The following is a 26,877-nucleotide window of genomic DNA, read 5'->3' as shown; positions in this document are numbered from 1 at the left end:
TGTTAGGGCATTTATGATAACACTAGATCTACTAGCATTTCTAAGGATAAAACCCACGTTCTTTCTAGGTCCTTTTAGAATGTTTAGAGGCGTGCCCTAGGAGAGATGGCCCAGCAGACATTCAGGTATCAGGAATGCCTCCTAAATAAAAGAGTGATGTGTCAGAACAGTTACACATGGTAATGTCATCTGCTTTTACAAGGAGGAAGCACTGCTGCACTGGACAGTTTTTGGTTCTCCAGCAACTTTAAAGAACCAGCACTGGAAATACTGGTTTCTTTCTTTCTTTCTTTCTTTTTTTAATAAAGATTTTATTTATTTATTTTATATATATGACAAGTACACTGTAGCTGTCTTCAGACACACCAAAAGAGAGCATCAGATCCCATTACAGATGGTTGTGAGCCACCATGTGGTTGCTGGGATTTGAACTTAGGGCCTCTGGAAGAGCAGTCAGTGCTCTTAACCACTGAGCCATCTCTCCAATCCCAAAATACTGCTTTCAGGTAAAGCCACACACACGAAGTGCAACCCACACATTGGAACTGGAATAAGATCTAGAATGTTGCTTATCTGTCATTGTTATCCTTTATTTTTTTGTCCTAAATTATTTCCGTTTCTTTGTTCTTAATATATAATATACATACATACACAGACACCAGAAGAGGGCATCGGATCCCATTACAGACGGTTGTGAGCCACCATGTGGTTGCTGGGAATTGAACTCAGGACCCTTTCTTTACACTTTTTACTGAGAAAAAAATTGTCTCAAAGGTTGTAAAGCTAATGTTCTATATAGAAGGAAATTTAGATTTCTGGAACCCTCTGCCACACATCAAAAATAGGAAGTAGCACATTGATCAAAGTTGGCATTCTAAAACCTGACATATCTTATTAGCCGAGATTCTTTATTCGGGTCAGTTAAGCCATTAGAAGAGAGAAATATTTGTTTCAGTAGATCATCAGGGCGCGACTCATCACAAGAAAACATTACAATTTCATTTCGCTTCCCATCTACTTCTGTCCAGGTTAAACCACCAGAATCGGCCACTGTGGCGACATGGGGTCCTTCTCACCTTGGTGCTGCTGTGCTTCTTTTTGCTTACTGAAGGCGACCCTGGCTGCCCGGGGCTGGGAACAGAACTGGATCCTGCCGATGTGGGACCTGAGTGAGCATGAGACCCTTTCTCCACGACTGACGACATGACCAGGGGAGACTGCTGGAGTGAGACTTTCTGTAGCTCTGCTGCCAACTGCTTGGGATCCACCCCTGGCGATTTTGCCTTATCTACTAGAACAAAAAGAAAGGCTTTATGTCTTGGGTCTGTATGTTGGATATTCCATGGCACTGGTTGGAATTCTGGCTGATGACACAATCATTACTTATGGACTAAATTAAGCTTTCAAAACCAAATGTAGTCAATTGTAGTTTTATGTATCTATTCTATTACTGGAGAAATCTAGATGGTCCAGCTAGGACTATTATAATGATGAATTACAGGGGCAATTTAAAATTCTATTAAGTTTTCAGAAAAATACTTTGAATATTTTATTGAGTGAACCGTGTGGATGACAAAGCACATTATTTTATTTCCAAGAACATGCTGTATGGACAAATTTTCTGTCTTCTAAATCTTCCAAATGTTGTTCTTTATAAAGAATTTTACAGAGTATATGACATTTATGTGTATATGTGGGTGTATGTATGTGTGTGTATATAGGTATATATGTTTGTATGTATGTATATATGTTTGTATGTGTATATGTATGTGTGTATGTGTGTGTGTATGTATGAATTGTGATATCTGTTGGACCTAGTGCATTTCAGTAACTCAGACTTTCCAGAATCATTGTAATAACAGCAAAAGGCCAAGTTGTGCTGAAAAAAAATAATAGTTACTAAAATTTTTATGATTAAAAAGAAATGGCTCAAAATTGCCTTCACAAGATGAATTCATATTTAGGTAATTTAAAACATAAACTTATGTAGTACATATTTAACATACATATTTCTTGCCTAGTCTAACAGTTAAATATGCAATATGTTTCACCAGAAAGCTAATGCTGTAACTAAAAGTTTTGGTGTCATAATCATATACATGTTTACAAATCTATAATTCTGTCTGCATGTATGTCAAAACAGGTTACTTGTGTACGTGCCTCTTCATCCATGGTTGAAATCAAGTGGCTGTCACCTACCAACTTTTGGTGGCTCGTGAAGTTCCAGATGCTGGGGATTTTCGGAATCTGACAACATATTGAGGTCCCTGAAGATTAAGACAGATTATTAAGAAAGACACTGAGGAAACCTGAATCAAAAGGCACCTCTTCCAACTGCCCTGAGTTTATTTTCAGGAGGTCAATGAAAAGTGGTCATGATATAAAGCAACTCCCAGTCATGCACCCGGCTAACCCAGTACATATTAGCAATGTTGTCAAAAGTCAAAGCTGATAAAAATGGTCATTTAAGGTGAAATCTTTATGAAGTAGATGCAAGTCATTTCAAATATTATGCCCATTTATGGAATCCAAGTAGGTTCTGGCCTCCTTTTAAATGACATGTTTTAATAAAAGCGTGGAAGGGAGAGAGCTGTATCATAATCAGAAACTGTCAGCTTGAGTCTGTCTATACCTTACTTAGCCTTTGATTCAGAACACAAGAAAGCCATAAACCTTGTATTCACTTCATTTTCTAATTTCTGAATCTCTTGCTGGCTGGCAAAGTTTCCACCTTAACAATTTTAAATTAAAAGAGACATGGATAGCCAAAAAATGGAAACAGAAAGATGGGGAAAAACTCACAGTCTTACACATATTTCTGCTTCCCCACTTTGCTGATTAATGATGCTCTGTACTTCTTCATATGTTTTAGAAGTTAAGGGGATCCCATTCCATTCCAAAACTTGCATCCCTAAAAAGACAAATTTGAGTAAAAAATAAAACATGTGAACTATCTTCAGTCATAATTCTTGGGCACAAGAGATTTTGCTTGCTTTTAAGAGCCAACTCAGCACACCATTTCAAGAACATTGGTTCAATGTTCTCCAGAACATTATTAGATAGTCAGATATAAACTTACCTGAGTGCATAATACATGTTGAAGACAACATGCACGTTTTTCTTTTGAAAAACTATCAATTCTTAGCAAATACATGCATTCTGTTCACACTCTCAAAAAATATTCTGAATAAACATACAAGTAATTGCAACCATTAGCTTAAGAGTATTAAGTGCCACGTTCTTTCACAGAAGGGAATGGTAAGAAGTCACCAGAATTTCCTGATGAAACTCTGCTTCTGAGTTTCACCCAGATAAATAAGGTTGTACTTTGTGTCTTCTATTTCACTGCATGGCAGCTGTTTCTGAAGACAATAGGAAGGATGTTACAGGAAGGCCAGCCTTGTAAGTCTGTAACCTGTGCAGTAGGCTCTGAACTCAGAAAGGTCCTGTGCTGTGCTGTTATTTTTAAAACCCACTGTTGAATTTTTCACAGAATCCAATAAATTATGTGCCCCTCCTGCCTGGTCAAGGCATTTCATTTATACTATGTAACAAGAAGCATAATTTTATGCAAAAAGAAAATAGTAATAGTCAATATTTAAATATTTTTACATCCAGGTATTTTTGCCTCTTTTTGTGAGTTGTTAAAATAACCTGAGTGAGTATTTGAGATGACCATAAAATACACTTATATGAGATGAGTCCACACAGCAGAAAATCATCTCATTGAATGCCCAAATAACTGAAAATGTTATCAAATTTACCATTTAAAAATGTCCATATGCCATGACACAGTAAATTTAAAAAAAAAATAATTATTGAACTATTACATCTTTAATAAACTTTACGCTGTGTAATTCCATTGTGCTTAATTCAGCACTGGTTCAATGTAAAATTATAAATACAGTATGGTTGTATCTAAGTTTTAGTGGTATTGTACACATTGAAAGGAATGTTACCAGTTGCAATTAAGTGAAGGAATTGCCTGTATACTACAGTGGAATAACAGAAGAAGTCCATCAAAAGGCTCAAAGTAACACAAAAAGACTTTTCTATAACTTACTCCAAGAAACCTTTGTCTTCAGATGGGCCTTAGGTTTATTTCAACCGTCCCAGCTGGTGTACACAGAAAATAAGAAAATTACATAAAAGACAATGATTCTAAGAAAGGCTCAGCACACATGAAAGCAGAAATCAAAGCATTGTCCTAACAGGAGGAAAACCTACATTTATTCTGAATTGAAACTTCATGCTATAATGATTTCGATATTACTTCTTCACATTTCTACAGAATCATATTCTAAGGAAACAGTCACAGGTCTATTTTTTTTCTGTTGCTTTTGCCTGGTCGTGTTTTTACATTTTAAAACAAAGGGAACTCTAGCAAAACTTAATTGTCTAGTGAAATAAGCAAGTATCTAGTCATGATGCAGGAAAGCATATTATATATTGTCACTAACATTGCTGACCAGATTCTTGCCAAGATACATATATGATACTTTTAACTCTGAGAATTGTTCTGCCCTATAGATACTCCTGAGCTTCTTTTATCTTTTTTCATATTAGTCTGTGTATTGGAGAAAGCTAATCAATATCCTGCCAGTTCTTTTGTCCTGGTCTGGTAACTTGCTGATGTTCTATGAAAAGGGTCACTATTTTGAGGAGTTAGTTAATGCTTCCCACGCCAATGTCCCTCACTTCCTGCAAGAGAATGGACTGCTACTCGTATCCATTTCATAAAACATTTATAGAATTATGAGTTAAATATTATGTAATTTCAAAACAATATATGTGATTGAAGACAGAAACAAAATAAAGGATAACAACCATGGAATCATCTCAGTAGTTACACAAAGAACATTTGATAATATTTTAATAGATTTCATAAGATGAAGAATGAACTTGGTATAGAAGAAATGCTTCACAGTTTAAAAAAATGTATAATAAGCCAAGAAACTATTTTGGACTGATAAATTTGAGAAAGTTGCAGGATACAAGGTAAACATACAAAAATTAGTAGCACTGCTCTAACAACAGTGTATTAACTGTAATACAAATCACAAAAGCAAACTATTTCGCAATGATATAAGATTATAAAACGAAGTTGCTAGGAATGAATTCACTTAATTACGTGAAAGATCTTTAGAAGATAAAGTATGAAGCAGTTATAAAAGCCATTAAACACTTATGATGAGGCTACAAAGAAATAGAAATGTAATTATATGTCCACAGTCTTCAAGAATGAATGGTGTTAAAAATGCTTATATATCCAAATTCATCTGCAGATTTAAATCAATTAGTATTAAATATCAGAGATATTCTTCAAAGAAAGATTAGAGTTTTAAAGTATGTTTAAAAGTTGAAAAATTAAACAGTCCCAAACATGAAAATCCACCCTGAGAAAAAAATTGAAGCAGGAAGCATTGTAGTACCACATTTAAAAATGTTTGATAACATTATCTATTGTAAAATCTTACATACTAATTTTTATGAAAAATAATATGCACGAAAATGTGTTAGAACTTGCATTCTCCAGATATTCTATAATGCTTTATTTTACCATTTAATAATTTAGATATATTTTTCCATCTTAAAGTACCTTGTTTAGTAGATTATAAACAATCCTAGTAAATACTATGCATGTGAATGTTTACTTATAAAAACTAAGACAAATTCTGGATTTTTGTCAAGTATGCAACAGTGATGATTTGTTGTTCCTACTTGTAAACTCAGGAAATTGTCATGGGTCAGCAGAGGGGAGGGAGACATCTTAAGACAAGAATGAAGAGGAGAAGGTAATGGAATACATGTGACATAAGCAGAAGGAAAAACAGTTTTGGGAAGAAAGGAACCCAGAAAAAAAATGTCACATAGAGCACTAGGGAGGGCAGTGTTGTCAAGGAATGGATTTGAACAGAATGTAATCACACATAGATATGCAAGTGCCATAATGAAATCCAATAGTATGTACCTTAAAAATAATTTTATAAATCCTATTGAAGTTTTAGATGAACTGAAGATTATTAAATCAGAAGCCAGCACAAGTTTCTAGATTAGTGTTATAAAACAAGGATGTTCGAGCTTATAAAACAATTTTTTGTTTAAAACAATTTATAGTTTATCTGTTATAAAAAAGGGAGATCCATAATAGCTTAAATGATTTCCTTAACACTAGGAGATTGTTGAAGAGTCTTCTTATATACAGCAAATAACTGTAGAGTGTTGAGCATCATCTAAATATAAGAGTGGTGATATTATTCAGTGTTGCTGAGATGTAATCTTGTTATCTGATGGAAAGTAAAGCATTCAGGATAGATTCAAAAAATTAAAATAGAAAATCAGGTTTTTTTTTTTTTTGTGAATGACCAACAAATCATAAAGCTTTATTTCATTTTGTTTCCTCATTTCAAAATGTTTTAACAAAGCAACAGTGGGAATGCATTTCAGAGTTTAGGTCATACAACTGAATGGCAATGTCTTTTTTTGGATATTTTATTTATTTACATTTCCGATGTCGTCCTCTTTCCCCATTTCTTCTCCCTAGATCCTCCCTATTCCATCTCCTCTCCTTCTTTTTGCTTAGTGAAGAAATGGTGGTCTAGGTTTTTGAAAACATTAGGAACTCTCATTCTGTTTGCATGTGAAGGTAATTCCATGGTGGATGGCATTTCCTCAAATAAAAATTACTACAGGATGTACTTAGGTTCTATGACTTCCACTGAATCCAGAACTTCTCTTGTAAATGGCAAGTCACAGTAAGGAAGTCCCCTCCTCTGGAGGAAATGCCCTGGCTTAAAGGGCATCCTCAGTATTGTGTATCATTTTCAATATTCTAGACTATATGATTACTAAATAGGTAATTTTTACTGAATCTAAGACAAAAACATCAATTAATATAAGCAATTAGATTTTCTATGAATAGTTGAAAAGACAACTTGAACTAATTACAACTGATTTATAAAACAAAGCAATGAGATTTGTGTGTGTGTGTGTGTGTGTGTGTGTGTGTGTGTGTATTTTAGTACCAATATTGCAAATCCATGCTCTTAATAGCAGAAAAGATAAGGGAATAAAATTCCTAAGATTTCTGTTCCTTGATATTTTTTTCTTTTAGTTTACAATGATTACTAAAATAATTCACCATTACAGTCTAGTTCTTACTGGAAGAATTGATACATATGCCAGAATCAATTTATTACTACAATCTATTGTCTTAGAATATTGTGTTTTATTAGAATAACTGAATAAATCAGTAGAAGATAGTGGGCATGTTAGTATAATTTGATTAGATCCCCAGGAAATAATATAATATGCATAATGACACTATCTCATTTTTAAGTGGATTTGAGTTCAGAATGTAAAACCATTTTATAATTGAATTTATCAGTTGATTTTGTTGATATGCTCAGGGATGGTATTTCTAATTACCTTTTAATTAAATCATATTACCATATTAGCTATCATATCTGAAGAATGTCGTGTCCAGTTAATATAAACAGACTAAGTAAAAAAGTATGAGAATTATGCAGAGATTTGTAGTGTAAATGAATGGACAAAAGAAGTTAAAAGAGACAAAATACCCAAATGATTACCTCTTCCATTTTAAGTGTCCAGGTTGAATCATTAAGTGCTGTAACTTTAGCTCTGTCTTTAATTCTCTTTTATATTTATATATTCTTAACTATTTCAATTTTAATGTCATGCAAATGTAATCTATTAATTGTATAATAGATTTTAACACAAATATCATACTTTTGTTACAGAAAAAATATTTCCTAATAAACATAAGTGCTATTGAACAGGTAGTAATATCATCATCTCCCCTTAGCATACTCATAAATATAAATTTTATTTCATAGTATTGTTTGGTAGATTAAATGTACAGGACATTGCAAACATTTCTGAGATATGTCTTTAAAATTTTACATAAGCGAGAAAGGACAAGAACTGTAACTGAAAAGGCTGGTTGGACAAGCAATCTTGTAATCAACCATTAGCATTAAATGGAAAATTCTAATAGTCTTACCATTCTTGAATGCAGAAGGGGAGTGGATGTTAGTATGGGACTGAGACTCAGAGAAATGGGAGAGAAAGGTCAGTGTGTTGAAATTTTTAATTACGGTATAAATGATTTGGGAAACTATCATTCATGTTAAATGTAGTTGGTAATACTCTGGTGCTTGATGTTTGCTATGAGTAAATCTTAAGTTTCTTTACCAATAAGTAAATGATACAGAATGTGAAGTGTGTGCTAATTATCTTGGTTAGTAGATCAGCTCATGTACACACATATCAGCCTAAGAAAGCAATACAGTAGAAGCGGTTTTTGAGAAAGATTTAAAATATATTTGGCTCCTTTCGTATTGTTTGTAATGTGTGTTCTATTGATAAACTGCCATGTGCTGTTCGAGTTCCCTGAGAAGCTGGCTACGGGAGCAGGGCTAGACCCTAACTTCTCTTTCCGACTCAAACATGTTTGTGTTAAAGTGTCTTCTGATGGCCTCCATCAGAAGGATGGGTTGCTTCCCCACCCAAAATGTGACCAACTCCAGTGTAGTCTCTCAGTTTTCCCAGCTGGTTTCTGCTGGATGTGAGTATCTCATTTGAAGTTTTGTGTTTATCTGTATCTATTAGGTTTTTTTAATTTGGAAGTCTCTCCACATGGAACACTCTGAACTGCCCAGGAAGCCTCCATTGGACCCTGGCACTCTCCATGGGACTCTTCAGCTTTCTGGCTTTGAGTGATTTCCTCAGTATGTTGCTGTTGGGAGTTTGTACACCCCTTAATTTGATGATTACCACTTTATGGATCTCTCAATTTTCCTTCACTAATTTTCTCTATTGGATATTTTGAATGCCCAATTTATAATATTCTTCTACTTACCATTTATTCTTTTAACATTTGCTTGGCATATGCTTATAAATTCACCAATTCAAGAATAAAAGTATGGCTTTTTTATCCCAGACCCAATCCCTAAGTCTCATCCATAGTGCTACAACAGATTGTCAGCTGTATCCTTCCTTCCTCTGTGCCCAAATTTCCAGTGGATGCCACAGACCATTTCGTCCTAGCTTCCTTTTCCCTACTCATAGCTGTGTTTCAGTGCCCAGTCCCGGCACTTCCTGTTCAACCATAGGTCACACCTGCCAGAAATCCAGTATTGAACAACAGCAGTCATTCCCTGTGAATACACCAGGTGAAGCAGCCAGCATAACAGGCTACACAAAGCTAACATATTCTCTGAAAATCCAGAGAGTAAACAGAAACCAAGGATCAAAACATCCACACAGCAAAGAAAAAAACCAGACACCAGCACTTAGACCTGTATTCATCCTAAACCCAGATGCATAGGCTCCAGCAAAAACACAATCAGTAAAAGTCAGGGCACTATATCTCCACCAGAGTTCATCCAATATAGCTGACACACAAGGAAAAAAACCTCAAAACCACCTATATGAAAATAACGGAGGTCCTTGAAGAGGAAATGAATAAATACCTAAAATTCAGGAAAATAGTAACAATTGGAGAAAATGACTAAATTCTTTTTAAAAAAAAAAGTTAAGAAAATACAAATATTTGAAGGATAAAGCTGTTCAAGACCTAAAAATGGAAACAGAATAAAGGAAACATAAACTGAGGGAACTCTGAAAACGAAATATTTAAGAATTTAAACAGGAACTACAGAGGTAAGATTCACTAACAGATTATACGAGATAGAAGAGAGACTCCCAGGCATTAAACATATAGAAGAAACTGTAAATAAACATTTACAGTCAGTGACAGTAAATGTTAATTCTAAAAATTACTCTTGACATAAAACTTATAGGAAATCTGGACCCTATAAAAAGATCGAATGTAAGTATAATAAGAATAAAGGAAAGAGAAGAATTCCCAGCTCAGAAGCCCAGAAAATATTCTCAACAAATCATAGAAGCAAAGCTTATCAAGTTAAAGGAAATGCCTATAAAGCTAAAAGAAGCATACAGAATATCAAATAGAGTAGACTCAAAAGAACATCCATTGTCAAGTCATAATCAAAACACTAAACATACAAATCAAAGAAAGATCGTTAAAAGCTGGAAGGGGAAAACTTAGTAAACTATAAAGGTAGATCTATTAGATTTACACATGACTTCTCAATGGAGACTCTAAAAGCCAGAAAAGCCTGGACATATATAGTGTGCATTTATAATTGGACATTAGACATAAAGTACAGAATAATCACGCTACAATCCACAGACTAATCTGTCTCAGAGAAATTAGTAATACAAGGAACATACCTAAACATAATAAAGAAAATGTATGGCAATCCTATAGAAAACATCAAATTAAATGAAGAGCTACTCAATGAATTTCTACTAAAATCAAGAACGAGGAAAGGCTGTTCACTCTCCTCACATCAATTCAATATAGTGCTTAAAGTTTTAGCTGGGTCATGAGGACAACTGAAAGAGATCAAGAGGATACAATACGGAAAGGTAGACGTCAAAGTATCACTATCTGCAGATGATATGATAGTATATACAAGTTGTTCTAAAATTCCACTGGGAAACTTCTCCCTTGTACAGCTGATAAGTACTCTTAGCAAAGTAGCTGCATATAAAATTACTCGCAAAAATCAGTAGCCCTCCTATATACAAATGATAAACAGACTGAGAAGGAAGTCATGGAAATTACACCTTTCACCATAGCCTCAATTATTATATCTTATGGTAATCCTAACCAAGTAAGTAAAAGACTTGTATGATCAGAACTTCAACACTTTGAAGACATTTAGAATAAGATACCAGAAGACCGAAAGATCTCTGATATTCACGGATCAGTACCATTAACAAAGTAAAAATGGCCACCCTCCCTTTAAAAGCACTCTATGGATTCAATGCAATCCCCATCAATATTCAAACACAATTGCTGACAGACTTTGAAAAGAAAATTCTCAACTCCATATTGAAAAACAAAAGCCCAGGATAGCTCAAACAATCTTGAGCAATAAAAGAACGGCTAAAGGTATCACCATCACTGATTTTAAGTTGTACAATAGAGCTATATTAATAAAAACCAGATGGTAATGGCATGAAACAGACACATTGATCAATGGAATTGAATTCAAGACCCAGAAATAAATCTACACACCTATACAAACCTGATATTTTTTTTTTTTATAAAGAAGCCAGAAATACACACATCATGGAAAAAAGAAAGCATCTTCAACAAATGATACTGCTGCTCTATATGGGTGTCTGCATGTGGAAGAATGCAAACAGACTAACATTTATCACTGTGCACAAAACTCAAATCCAGCTGGATCAAAGACCTTCACATAAAATCAGATATACTGAACCTAATAGAAGAGAATATGGAGGACAGCCCTAAGTGCACTGGCACAGGTGACAACTTTTTAAAAAAGAACACTGATAACACAGGCACTAAGATCAACAATTAATTGGTGGGACCTCATGAAACTGAATGTCTTCTGCAAGGCAAAGGACACTGTCAATAGGACAAAGTGGCAGCCTACAGAATGGATTTTTTTTTTTTTTTACCAACTCCACATCCAATAAAGGAATAATAGAATATCTCAAACATATAGAACTTGAAAAAATAAATATTTAAAAACACTTAATGAAATGAAACAGTGGTGTACAGATCTAAGCAGAGTTCTTAAAAGGGGAATCTAAAGTGCTGACAAACACATAAGAAATGTTCAACATCCTTAGCCATTAGGGAAAAAATCTACTTTGAAATTTTATCTTACACCTGTCAGTATGCCTAAGATCAATAACAATAACATAAGTGACAGGTAATGCTGGTGAGAATGTGGAGCAAGGGAAATACTCCTTTATTGCTGTTGGGAGGCCACTTTAGAAATCAATATAACAGTTCTTTAGGAAATTGGCAAATGATCTACCTCAAGACCCAATATACCACTCTTGAGTATATACCAAAGGACCATTCTGCCAAAAAAACCCACCAACAAACAAACAAAAAAACAAAAAACCCCACTTGTTGAATCATGTTTCTTTTAGCTTTATTCATAATAGTAACTGGAAACAACCTATATGTCCTTCAACAGAAGAATGGATACAGAAAATGTGGTGCATTTAAACAGGGAGTATTACACAGCTGTTTTAAAAAATGACTTCATGAAATTTGCAGGCAAATGGATAGATTTAGAAAAAAATCACACCAATTGATGTAATTCAGATTCAGAAAGAAATATATAGTATGTATTTACTTATAAGTGGATATTAGCCATTACATAAATTATAACCAAGCTATAATCCAAAGACTCAGAGATAAAGAGGAGGGTCCCAGGGTGGAAACATGGGTCTTCCTGGGAGGTCAAAACAGAATAGATTTGAAAAATTAAATTGGGGCAGTAGAGATGGGAGCAGGAGGAATCATGTTTGGTGGGGGTGAGATGGGATAGAGGGAGATAAAAAAGAGACAGCTGGGATTTGGTGGGTGTTTGATGGGTGGTGTGAAAACCTTGTGCGGTGGAAACTTTCTGGAATCTATGAAGGTGATCTTAACAAGAGTTCCTAGTAACAGAGGATATAGAGTTTTAACTGGGCATCCTTTATAGCCAGGCAAAGCTTTTAGTAGATATACTGGATTGCATTCAATTGTGTTGTTGGCTAACAGGGATCCATGGAAGTCCCAAACAACCTAGACTGATGCTAAGACAAACTGACAGTGGGACTCCATTGCTGAGGACATCATCCACATAGGTCATTGAACATGGAGAGGTCAAGCTGGTGCCAGCAGGAAGGCACTTTTGTTCTAATCTCTGTTGCCAGATGGTACTATGCAGACTACTGAAAGAAAAACATGGATACCAATCCAGCCACAAAAACATTGACCTGCACTCTGTCTTGCCTATAAAATATGGTAGGCACAAACTGTGGGACTATCCAACCAATGTCTGATTTGACTTAAGGCCTTCTCTACCAGAAGCAGCCCATACTCGACATTGCTTGGGTAATCAAGAAGCAGAGACTATCTACTCCAGAGGCCTAGGGTAAAACCTAACAACAAAAATCAATAAAATGATTTCTAATGATATTCTGCTATAACCATAGATCAGTGTCTTATAAAGTCACCATCAGAGTGGCTTCATCTGGCAGCAGATAGGAACAGATGCAGAGACCCGCAGCCAAACATTATGTGGAGGGAGTCTAAATTTATGGTGTACAGTAATTCTCTCCCCTCAGAGCTCAGAGAACCCTGCTGAAGAAAAGGCGAAAGATTGTAAGAGTCAGAGGAAATGGAGAACACTAGGAAAACAAGGCCCTCTGAATCAAACAAAGAAGGAATATGGTCTGTAAGTTTTATACAACTTTTCTGATGAATAGCTGATCACTTTTAATGCTTCCAATGAGGTCCTGGCTTCAATTCTCAGCATCATACACAAGTGCATTTGTGATTCACAAAACAGACTTTTTACCTGTCACTGAACTCTAAGCAACATAATATAGCAACTACTGTGTAGAATTTATATCATACTAGGTATTATATGTACCTAATTAATAAGGTTCTGTAAGATCACTGTAATCTTACATTGGCAGGTGTGTATAGATTTATGAGATTTTAATGTAAGAGAATTTTTTTGTTCAAGACTTGGTTCTCAATCAGAAATGTAGAAAGACTATTGCAATTTCTTAATAGCCTTTGTGATGATGAATAATAGACTCTTGTTTCTAATTATGTATCTGTATTGTGTTGATCTTAACTCTTACCTCAAACAACAGGAAAGGTATAACAAAATGATGTCAATATGCACCATCTAAGCTTTGATTGTTTTGTCCCTTTATTGTAGAGGCAAGCCGGAAACCTGCCTTAAGGTGGCTGACATGTAAACCAGCAGTTCAGTCACTGACTGAACTGTCATTTAGCAGACTCACAGCTGAAGTGGAAATCAATCAGACACAGGCAGCAAACCACTCCACCAGAGATTCATCTATCATGAGTTTGTGCCCTTTGCTCTTTCTTAACCACTGAGGACTGACAATCTATTTGAGGATTACAGGGGAAAGAACTGCTAATTTTTTTCACACACAGAAGCTATTTTCAAAGGTCCTGCTGCATCCAGCACATAAACCATCCCAACAAACCCCAGAAATCTGAATTGAAATGCAAGGCCAAATCCAGAAAACAACAAACATATGCAGAGCACATTTACGTAAATTTATGTGCAGCTAAGCTCAAAGTTCAGCTGTGTGCTAAGAGCAGATACAGTTTCAAATTCCTTCATCTTCTCTGAAAAGATAATGAAAAGTTATAGGACCATATATTGATGATAATATAAATGTTCATGGTTCCCATCGATGGCAGATTATAACTATAGGCATTGATGTGTTTCTCACAGCCCTGTAGAGTCACATTTAAGTATCCAATTTATTATCAAAAGTGAATCATAATGTTTTACCTTTCTAGAAATTGCTCAAGCCCTTGTTTTATTAGCACTATGCTAGACACTGAAGATTCAAAAGGAAAGAAACCCAAAAAACAGAACAATAACACTCCCGAGAACAAAACAAACAAACAAAACCCCACTAAATGTCAAAACCAAGGGAGGTGTGTCCTCAGAGTGGCTCAGGCTTTTATCAGCTTAGCAAGTAAAACTTATGATTATATTGAGATATTTTAATCATGTTGTGAATGTCTAATTTGAAAAGGGATGGAGTATCAATTTGATAAGACTTAAAATAGTATTTTGTAAAGAATGAAGTGTGCCGTAAATTAAACACTTTCTGATGTTGAAATGCTATTGACATAAATGCTTCCTTACATAAAATAGTCTAGATAAAGTTTAGTTTTTTTAAGCCAATGAATGATTCCTAATGATACTCTGCTATACTCATAGACTGGAGCCTAGCATAATCGACATCAGAAAGGTTTCATCCAACAACTGATTGGAACAGAAGAAACCCACAGCCAAAATTAGTCAGATTTGGGGAATCCCATACAATAAGAGGAAGGATTGTAGGAACCAGAGGGGCCAAGGACACCGTGAGAACATGGCTCATAGAATCAACTAACCAGGGCTCATAGGGGCTCATAGGGACTGAACAGACAATCAGGGAGCCTGTATAGGCCTGAGATAGGTCTTCTGAATATCTTCTATGGCTGTGTAGCTTGGTGTTTTTATGGGATTCCTAAATGTGGAAGTGAGGGTTGTCTATGACTCTGTTGCCTGCTTTTGGGATCCTTTTCCTCCTACTGGGTGCCTTGATATAAGGGTTTGTGCCTAGTCTTAATGCATCTTGTTATGACACATTTGGTGGATATCAGTAGGCCTGTTCTTTCCTGAAGGGAAATGGAGTAACAGTGGATGTGGAGAAGATGGGAAGATGGGACGTGTGTGTGTGTGTGTGTGTGTGTGTGTGTGTGTGTGTGTGTGTGCGTGTGTGCGCGCGTATGCGTGTATGTGTGTGTGTGTGTGTGTGTGTGTGTACTGGGAAGAAGGGAGGAAGGGTGGGATGGGAGGAAGGGAGGAAGGGAGGAAGGGAGGAAGGGAGGAAACAAAAACTACAGTTGGGATGCAATATTTGAAAGAAGGATTTTTAAAAAGTGATATTGATATTGTAACATGAAAAGATTTAATGATCATTGATCTTGGCATAAAGATCCTAACTGATAGTGACAAGTTGTAAATAAATGACAACACATGCTAATGTACTTCTGTGTCTACAAGTTATTCAAAGAAAATGAGAAAAATACACTAGTTAAAACTCCAATCTCCGTGATCATTTCAAATGGCAACATTCATGGGCAAGAGATCTGTGAGAATTTTGAACCTAAGGGAAATAGCAGGAATAGCATTAAAAAATAGGTGATTTGTAATTAAATTCTCAGCAAAGCCAGATCTTCAGCAATTAAAAGAAAAAGTAATAAATGTCAGACCATTCTTTGTTCAGTACTTGTTCAATAATGTTTCTAAATGCTATCAAGAGATAGATTTTACATTTGGGGAGTCAAATTTAGTTCAGCAGGTCCATTTAGTGTCTTATTTACTAAGATTTTAAAAGATCATTATCAACTGATCAAAAATAGTAGAAAAACTTAGGAAATTCTGATAAGTGGAAAATTGTAAAGAAGTCAACACTAGGTATATTTCAAATCTAGTGTGAGAATAATCTAATAATTTTACAGTAATGATTTATGTCAGTTTCAACATTCCGAAACACAAAATTCTTCTGTCTATAAATAAAATTGAAAACTTCATTTTGAAAGTGAATTCAAGAAAAGATTGAATCAAGTGTTTTAAAACAAATGGTCACAATATTAGCTTAAAGCATAAACACTGACAGTTCCTTTGTTATTAGAAACCCAACAAGTTCTTCAAATTGGCATTAATTTATGAGAACTTGAAAATTTATGTGATTTGTAATACATTGTGAATGTACAAAAAGAGAAATGAACCATTAGAGGAAATCTGGACATAGTTTTGGATTCTCCAGTCAACAAGAAGAGAGCTATTGTCAATGAGTGCTGTAAACATCATCAGAGTGCTCCGACGTCCCTGAAAGCCATGGGAGAGACAGACAAGCACTGGACAACATTAGACCCTGCAGATCTTTCAGAATAAGGACCGTCGCAATTGCAAGTAAAACAAATACAGCTCAAAAAGTATATTGTGAACAAATTGCCACTCATATTATACCTTAAAGGCAATTAATTCTATAAAAGCTCAGAGTATATACTTGGATATTCTGAAATAAAAATATAAATGACTTTTCATATTTTGGAACATATCAAGCAGAGAAATTCTATAAATATAAAATTAAAATAAATCATCTACTACCTATTAACCCAACTACTTATACTTTCCTAAGAAAAGAAGAAAAATTTTTAAAAACTGTGAAAAATTACCCTCACTGCCTTGAATAAATGTGATTCAAATCTGTATTTTTAACATGGAATGTGAACAGAATCTCTAGTGCTATATGCTGCATTATTGGGGTAATGTGCTATACCAAGAATAAAACCCAAAGTTGTTCCATACTCACTCTAAAGTATTTAAGAGCTGACATACTCTCTGAAGTTTATGCTTAAGTACAAGACAACATGTATGAAATAGACATATTGGCACATAGCAATGGACAAACCAAACAACTCAATTAATTAATTAATTAATTAATTAAAAAGTGACATTGTAGAAGCAAAAAAGCAGGCAGATAAAAGGGGATAGGGACTGAATTTACAGCATTTATCTCTTTTCATGTTAAATAATTCTACCATGACCAACTGAAAGACCTCTTGTGAAGTCTCTGATTTTGAAGCTGGGATGAGATGTACAGAGGCTGCTACAAGAAAGCCAGACCAATGGCCTAAGCACAAACTTTGATAAAAAATATTGTGTATAATCTATATAAATTCTATAATAATAATAATTTATCAAAAAGCCCAAGGTCCTTGTGTGGTGTGTAGGTTTCAGCACATTTTACTTAAAATGACAATGAATTAACTTTATTGAAGTTAAAGATTGCAAGCCACAACATGCAAAATTTAAACCAAGAAGTGAAAACAAAACATTTTTCCAAATAAACACTTTAATTAGAATAAAAGAGAGAAGTTATAAATATTTTTGTGGTAAACAATGTATACTACAAACAAGATAATACATAGCTCTTTTGTATGGAATGTATGTTATAAAATTTATAGACAGAATGTTCTCATTACCTCATGGGAAAGCATGAAAAATATCATGATGTATTTTGAGAATCCATCCATAAATTTATTGTGTAAAGATGATGAAATACATGTTTGGCACATTGCAAGACCTAGAAAGTTCATTATTTTAAAACGTCCTCAGTGAGGTGAGTAGTGTCTAAAGTAAACCGAGCCACATAGAGATGTTGGCAAACTTCTGAAGTGAAGTGAATATTTGGATGTTACTGACCCTGTGACTGTGTCTCTGCTATTCTGTCAGGAAGGCAGGCATGCTCCCATCTAAGTTAGCAGTATTGGCTGTGTTCCCACACATGGTTGAGAGGAGCAGGTGGCAGATGGAGCCGAGTTAGAAGCCATCTGTAGCTCGTTACCTGACCTCAGCTTCTACAGAATTATGTTTCAAATTTCATAGCTGCTTTCAGCATGCTTTCTCTTCTTAAAAACAAAATATAATACTAGGTTCTTAAAATTCTTTTTAGTTATTTATCAGAAAAAAACTAATTGTGTCTTTAAAAAAACTATCCCTAGCAACTAACCAACTGACAAAAGAACAAAGAATTTGCTTTGAAAGCAAAAATCTTACTGGTGAATACATTTTCTATTATATCATAATACATTGTAACATTGCAATGTCAAAATTTTACCGCCACAATTACAAGGTTTTCTGATATAAAATGTAAACAAATTTGCATGTTAGTTTACATGCAAATGAAAACATATTTAATATGAATACATTTCATTTCATTGAGTTCTAAAATTCTAATTCTTACCTTCTATAAGTTTCCCTGTGTGTTCTGCACTTCCACCAGGAAGAATCTTAGCAATATAGGCTCCAATTTCTCCACTATGTCCAGGGATTTCTTTACCACCAACAATTCTAATTCCTAGCCCATTACCTGTATTGAAAAGTTAACAAGCTGTTAATAATAATTCAAGAAACAGTTATCACAAAACAGGTTACACAAAAAGTGAATTAGGTACCCAGAAGCCATATCAGATTTTTTAAAATTTATAAAATATGCTCAGAAAAATCCAAAGTAAGCAATTCAACTTTAAAACTAATAGCAATTTACTCTTGGAAAGGTAGTCATGGCTAGTTTAAATTAGACAATTATAAATCCCAACATAGATATAAGACATATAAGAATGTCATATATATATATATATATATACATATATATATATATATATCAAGAGATAATAAGATCATAACTATAATTGCTCATCACTTTCAACCCTACCTCCTCACTGTGTAACTGCATGTGGCACAAGAATATTGTTGTAGAATATGAATAACCTAGTCCCGGTTCTTTGTTCCATAATTACATTACTTGAAATGAAAATAGAGAATAACTATGACAAACAATTCTGATACACGAATTTTGGAATATAAGATGGTGTGCTGTTTCTAAATCTAAAAACAAGTCAAAGGTGTTCTAGGAAAACATAGCACAAGAAAGCAGAACGCTTACTCTTTAACAATGACACAGTTATCTATTAATTTAACTGGATTTTTATTAAACTTGGTATGAGAAGTACTGTTCCCAAAGTTTTTCAATCTCAGTGTCATATTCCTTTCTCATTTTATTCTTCAGAACTAATGGCTTGGTTAGCATATATATATATTTCTGATTTTCTAATTATATATATAAAATCACATTAATTAAAGTGTAATGTGGAACTCACGACGCACAGAGAAATATATTTTCTTCATATATCTGAAACAACCTTGGCATGAGACAAAAAAATGTTAGAATTTAGAGCAGAAGGCATTTGTTTTCTGGCTGTGTTGAACTAGATTTCAAATCACTTATCATCAGTAATTTTACATATATACGTGTGTGTGGTGTGTGTGTGTTTCCATTCTCTTGACATGTTGAAGAAATAATTCTCATTAAAAGTTTCCCTTTACTAACACACTCATAAAGTATAGTCTTTATGAAATAATACACATAGCATTTCTGATTTTTATTTTATGTTACTTAAAGCAATTGTAAAATTATAAACATCAAGAATAATCTGAAACATTTCACTAACACTTACGTAGAAATAATTAAAATGACTCTCTTCTACTTAGTAGCAATAAAGTCCAAAACAATTGAATGTACTGTCTGAAGTTAGGGTCACTTTATAAAAATGTTATAGACATTAAATTATACTGAATATACTGGGGACATGTATTAACATTATTGAATGATCCAGACAAGTAGAGGTGAAGTCATTAATTAATCATGGTAAGACTGGTTTTTGTGAGATGATAGTGTCATTGGAACTAAAACAGTTACCATAGTGAGAAGCTAAGATGTGCTTCCAAATAAATGTTAGTTTTACTTATAGAAATTATAAGGAAGACATATACTACTATTCTAAATAATAAATTGAGTATCAAGTGCGTAGGGATGAATTTTGTGTTGTGACAGACATATTTCATCATGATTACCAATGAGCTATAATCTTATTTTTGTGATAGGATGAACTCATGATTTGTTTCTTGTAATATGATCTAGCAAATGTGATATAGAGACAGTACTATGATTGTTATATATTAAGATAAATACCATCTTAGCCAACATGAATGACAGTCCTGCTGGACTTCAGTGTAAGCTGCTTCTGTGAGAGGCCCAGAGTACATGGGACTAAGAAAAATGTCTAGATAATAAGAGTAGTCCATTCTGCCAGCCATCAAGAAGAACGAGAACTCAGACCTACAACCTCAAGGACCTAACTTTTACATTTCTCTGCCTGAGGTTGGAAGGGGCAGCCAATATTTAAAGATGAACAAAGCCTAATTAATGCTGATTGTAGATTTGCAAGGTCATCAGTTGGTGGTCCATTTAAGCTGTGAAAATTTTGGCACAGTGGATATATATTGCTTTAAACATTACTCAGTTTGTTATGCAGTAATAAGAAACTAATATAAGAATGAAAGTTGTATTTTTAATATGAGACTAAAAGTTGTATTTTCAGTTTCTGTGCTTTAATATATACTAATATTACTTCTTACCAAAATTTGAAGAATATTAATTTTTATAGCACTGAGAAGGCAGTGAGCAATCAATATGAGAACATGGAAAGGAAAAGGAAAATGAACCGTGAAAAAGAATCTTTTGTCTTTTGTAACAGACTCATTTCTACAATGGTGGAGTTCTGGAACAAGTGAAGTAGTGAACACTTACAATGTACACAGTGACATCAAATAATCAGCACACATATACTTCAGCCTATGTCTCCCCAGTCAAGACAAATGCGTCGATGTTAATGATGTTGAAAACTGTGAATCTTGTGACTGATTCTTAGCATATGCTTTTAAAAACCACATGGTCTCATCACGCCTTAAAATAAAGTTCTAGGAAGAAACATTTTTTTCCATCTTATATGTAAAAAAAAAAAAAATGAGGCTTTGGTGAGGTTTACTAGAAAGGAGTGGAGCCTATACTTTTAACCTACATGAATGATTTAGCTGTGTACTTTTTGCCTGATCCTGGTTTGAGGCCTTAAGGAATCATTCTGACAACACACATGCTTTCCACCACTGAGTTGTTGAGGGTGAAGGAAGAGACAGCCATCAGTTCATTAAAATGAGAAATTTCTAAGATATGAAACAACAATAACAACAATCTATTGATAGCCAGACTATCAATGAAGGCTGAAAAGAAATATTCACAGCTTAGACAGCCCACATGTCATGTTGCACAAATTAATTTGGTATGACATAGTTGAGAATGATTATGACATCAGTGTAATTTCTACATTTCACTTGCTACAAACGTGTCTAGGACATGCTTATATCTTTCTGAAAAATTGCCAGAGTGGAAATTCATATTGTAGCAATGATAGATTTTAGTTTTCCAATAGGAAAATGAAAATTTTATAGACACATTAAATAAATAAGGAATTAGATTACTATTTAGGCAGTTTAATTTGAAAATCTGTAAGTGTAAATGTTCACATGCATAAGGGCCTGGTGATGGAAATTTTTAGTAGTCTCATATTTGAGGGGTGAGTTGAGAGACTGATGCATACAGAGAAATTCTAAAGTTGCTGACTCTATAAGTATATAAATAAAACTCAGGTGTCCAGACTATTTTTAAACTAGAGGCCAAAACAGTTCTCATGTTATTTCTCTGCATTCTGTAGGCGATAAAATGTGACTAGTCAGCTTTCTGCTCATTACAGTGTCTTTTTTGACTTGTGCCTTGTGTTCCTGTCACATTGGACTCCATCTGCTGGACACTTAAGCCAACACAATCTCAATCTTTATCTGAGTGCTCTGGATATTTTATCACCCGAAATAAAGGAAACAGGCAGAGGGGTTTGTACCTAGAGTGGGCTGCTGCAATGATAATTTTGACGGTGTGGCTCTGATATTATTGCAACACTTTTTTGGGAGTTGGGAACTTGGATTGGAAAACTGTTGAATAACATGGGCAAAGATTAATGGGACATTCCTGCAGCAGCTTGGAAGCCTTGGAGTATGAGGGTAAACAGCTACAGCCCAGTTCCAGAAATGTTAGTGGAGAACAAGAACTTTGTTGGTATTAAAAAAAGAAGAGGAGGAGGAAGAGGAGGAGAAGGAGGAGGAGGAGGAGGGGGAGGAACCTGGCTGCATTCTGCCTGTGTCTTGAAAGTTTGCTTGAGGGTAAATTAAATGTAAAGTACTAATTTATTTGGCAAACAAAATTCTAAGAAGGTATGGTGTTCTCAGTGTTAGTCATGGAGACTTCTTTTTGGAGTGGGCAGTGCTCAATACAGAGAAACATATTGTGTCAAATTACTGAGACTAAGTGACAATACATTGAACAAGTTCACTAGAACTTCCTGTCTTAGACCTCAGGGATCACTGTAGAAAAGAAACCTATAAGATACAGAGCATTTAGAAAAATTGCGGTAAAAATTTATGTTCTGGATTTTACACTGTCATTACACATATAAACTAAAAAAAGATGTCACAACATGCAGAGACCCAAGCAAGATCAAGGTAGTCAAAATTGTGGCTTGGATAGATGAGGAGATTGCTGAAGGGCTGTTTTCAGTCAAGGAGCTATTAGCAACTGAGGGGCTGCTGGGGGAGGGAATGCAGATGTTTTCTTTGGAGTATGACCACTGATAGGTTTCCTATGCTCCAGTGATGGATGGCTTCGTACACAGGGACAGCACTAATTAGGTGCAGTGGGATATAAATAAAATAAGATACACGAAGTGGGGAGGGGAAATATGCTGGGGTTGAAGTGATTTGAATGAAGAGTGACCTCCATCAACTCATGTACTTGAATGCCTTTGACAGTTTGGGGAGGTTATGGATCTGTTAGGATATAGTCTTTCTGAAGAAAAATGTACATCACTGGGAGATAGCTTTGACACTATTTAGTCTCACCCCACTTCTAGTTCACTCTCTGGGTTTCCTGTGAGACAAAATGCGAAGAACTAGCTTCATGGTCTGGCATGCCATTGCAGTGCCTTTCTAGCCCTTATGGACCCTCCTGCTGGAACTATAACCCAAAATAAGCTCATCCTTCTATAAGTCACTTTTGTTCATAGCATTTTATCATATCATGAGAAATGTAACTAATACCAAAGGCATCTGAGGGAAGTTCGAAGGAGGAAGTGGAAATTGTTATCATTAGAAGACATCAAATGTATGCGCACACACACACACACACACACACACTCTCACATATATAGTTTTAAAGAAAAAGTTAAAATATTGTACAAAGAATGTCTGGAATAAACTATTAAAATACCTATATATCATTAGAAAATAGTTATGAAATTTATGTTTGTAAAAACATATGACATAGCAACACTATGCCCTTATTAGGTAATTTTCAGAGTATTGAATGCATATGTGCATATGTTAACTACATTACAATATTTTCAACTTTTATTATGTACATGTGTATTCAAAAATAAAAAGTGATACAAGAAATACATTATAAAATCAAGATGGTAGGTGAGACTCAAACAAGAAGACCAAATGTGAAAGTTAAAGAGGGGGTGACACTCCTGTTCCCAAGATCACTCAGACACTGGAACACCATCCAGGCAGCACACACTAGCTATTCTGAGGCCCCTGACACATACACAGCAGAGGACTTCCTGGTGTGGCTTCAGTGAAAGAAGATACACCTAACCCTGTGGAAACTTAAGGCCCCAGGTGTGGTGAGGCAAGGCAGGGTATGGGGTGTGGGGTGGGGTGGGGATGTCCTCTTGGAGGCAGGGGTGGTTGAGAAAAAAATGGAATGAGAAACTGTTGGAAGGCAAAACAGGAGGGGGATAATGAGTGGACTGTAAAATAAAGATTGAAGGTAATCATAAAAAAATAATAATAATAAAAAAGAGGGGGCGACAATGGTACAGTTAAACTTGCCCATTTGAAAAGTCATTTGGAAATCAAATACAGCATATGCTTTCTAAAACATGTGAAGTTGATCTAAATGAAATTGCCAAACAATGGGGGGTGTTATATAATCCAGATGTTGGCCAAAGGGGTCTCATTATCCCCAAACAGCTCAGGCTATTGTTAAGGCTATCAGTTGCTCTCCACAAGCTGATGGCAAGGCCCAGTGGTGAAGACACCTATAAGACTCATTTAACATGGGGAAGTCAAGCTGGTGATTACAGAGAGCTTTATCCCTACTGACTACTGTCCATGGTACTGGAAGACATGCTACATGTTACCAAAGGATAAAGGCAAACAGCAACCCAGATACAAAACCTTTCTTCTCCATTGACTGCAAGATGAATAAGTGCAGTGGTGGTACAAAGCTTGTGGGAGTAACCTGCCAATATCTGATTGGATTTAAGGTCTACTCGATGAAACAAGACCCATCCCCATGGCTGCTTGGGTGGCTTAGGCCAGAGACCGGTTATATAGAAGCACTGAGTATTCAAAACCACTCTTAAGGCCAGGCTCCATGCCCAACAGTAGATGCCTGGCACAAAATGAGCTCAGTGGCATTTTGGATGCATGAGGGGTTTCTTTATCACATAATGCTTTGTCAGGGAATTAAAAAAAAATCTTACACGTCCTTTGAGACACATTATGTTTTTCAGTTTTGTGTTTTAATGTGATTTCTGTGTATGTGAACATGTGGCTCTGTATCTATATGTATTCTTGTGCTTGGGGGGGGGGGGACTCATTTTGTTCTATTTGCTTTGACCTACTTTGGCTTTTATTTTAATTTATTTTATTTACTTCGTTATTATTCTTTAGATTCCTATTGGTTTGTAAGGAGAGAAAAGTTGAGAATTCAAATTGGGGGCAAGGAGGTGGGGAGAATCTGGGAAGAGTTGGGGAAGGGAAAACTGTAATAAGAACATCTTGTGGAAAACCATTTATTTTTAATAAAAGAAAAGTAAAAAATAACAATGCTGAAACTTCCACAGCGAACTTCTAGCTTCATTATATATTCATTTAAATTGCACATGAAGGTGGTATGCAGCAAAAGGCAGGTGATACTCACCTCTTTCAATTTTTTTTTACAGATATCCCCTATCAATGGTCAGAGTCTCAGTGATGGGAAGTAAATAGGATAGTAAGAAACATCTATTTGGAATTAATTTGCTCTGTGGTCAATATCAAAGACAGGAATGAAAATGTTTCCTCTTGTGAAAGAATTATGACAGCTAGGTTTCTAACAACTTTATTGCGATATACTTTACGTGTTGAAGAACTTATCCTTTGAAAACCTACTAATGAACAGAGGTTAGTACATAAAGTATGTAACATCATATCGTCATAGTCAATTTGAAAGCATCTTTTTACCTTTGTAAAAAGAAACTACATACCTGCTAGCTATTACTCACCCACTCTCCAGTTCTCCACCTTTGCCCTAATTTTTGTCATATAGAAGTTTTATTCTATCCTTTCCTATAGATAAAATCATATGTACTTATGGATGCTGGACCCTAGGTTTCCAAAACTCATTCAAATTTCAGTTTAATTATTTCTTCATTCCTTTTATATGGTAAATAACATTCATTCTATGTATGTACAGTCCTCCCTCACAACAAAAGGAAGACACTCTGAGAAGTATGTTGTCAGGGAATTTTGTTGACCCTTCGAAGTGGCTATTAGACATGGTAATATCCTTTCTTGAACTTCCATATTGTAATGTGGTTTACCATTTATTGAATCATCTTGGTGCAGTGCATGATCGCATCACCTATGCATGTACTCATGTAGGAATGGACATTTTGCTAGCTCCTTCATGCATTTATTTTTGCTTTGTGTCAACTCAAGTATTTATAATAGTCTGAAAATGTTTTAATTATAGTGATTATCTGTTAAAATTTTTCTTTTTATGGTTTCAATATGTGTTCTTAATCAATGGGGCATGGACTTATACTTGTGGAGTTTTCTGTCCCAGTATAAATGTCAGACCATACTATTATGCAATGAAGCAAAAGGGACCAATGGCTTTTATTGATGTCTTGACACTTGACATACATTCCCCATCTAGTCTGTGTCTTAGTGGTCTAAGGCTCATAATGCTGAGAACTAAAAACCACCTTTAAAATATCCTAAATAATAAAAAAAATATCTTAGTGCAATACCTCAGTATACCTTCAAAACACAAAAATGACATTTTAGTCATATACATTTACTATTTATACTTTAAGTTTATGATATTCTTTAAAAATTAAGTAAATGGATATACAATTAGTGTGAGCAGTAACTAATCCAGGGTTAATGGTGACAACTTTAGTCTGTCAAAGACTTCATTCTGTTTGGCTATCTACACTGTATTAACTTTCTACAATTTTTTTATTAGAGGAATTATTAAATATTTCATAGAAGTCTAAAAAATGAAGAAAGAAATTCTGTAGCAGGATGAACTTAGAATCTCTGTTCTGTTCTCACAAATTAGACATTAACTTTCCTTAAGATTCTAAGAATATCATTATCTTCCTTAAGAACTTACTGGACTCCTTGAAAAAAATGGAGTACCATGACTCTTTTCTCCAGATTTCTGAGAATGCTGTTATGTCTTTGAGTGAGTTTGATCCAGATCCAGATACCTAGAACTATTATTCTGTTGCCTGCTGATTCATTTTTTGGAATACAGGAAGGTTTATTAGCTATGCAACTTTCTTTTTAGTCACACAAAATACATATTTCAATGGAACACTTATATATTATTGCTTTTGAGGATCTTATATCAGAACAAATTTCACTAAATCAATCTTTTTAAATATAA

At 34.8% G+C, this 26,877-nt stretch overlaps 1 protein-coding gene across 7 annotated transcripts in view; it reads right to left on the bottom strand.

Moving 5' to 3' along the window:
• Pclo (piccolo presynaptic cytomatrix protein) overlaps positions 1-26,877 on the bottom strand; it is a 323,641-nt gene that overhangs the window by 97,322 nt on the left and 199,442 nt on the right. For 5 of the 7 annotated variants that reach the window (XM_076913130.1, XM_076913132.1, XM_076913133.1 and 2 more), the window contains exons 10-13: positions 18,448-18,573; positions 2,803-2,911; positions 2,200-2,267; positions 1,077-1,291 (exon numbers count right to left, since the gene is read on the bottom strand). In XM_076913130.1, the coding sequence (XP_076769245.1) occupies positions 1,077-1,291; positions 2,200-2,267; positions 2,803-2,911; positions 18,448-18,573 (518 nt within the window). The remainder of the gene's footprint in view (positions 1-1,076; positions 1,292-2,199; positions 2,268-2,802; positions 2,912-18,447; positions 18,574-26,877) is intronic. The other 2 variants (XM_076913131.1, XM_076913134.1) reach the window with 1 other exon arrangement.

The sequence above is a fragment of the Arvicanthis niloticus genome, chromosome 15, assembly GCF_011762505.2.
Source record: "Arvicanthis niloticus isolate mArvNil1 chromosome 15, mArvNil1.pat.X, whole genome shotgun sequence".
Lineage (NCBI taxonomy): Eukaryota > Metazoa > Chordata > Mammalia > Rodentia > Muridae > Arvicanthis > Arvicanthis niloticus.
The sequence above is the reverse complement of the archived record's forward strand: the minus strand, read 5'-3'. Positions and strand labels throughout refer to the sequence as shown.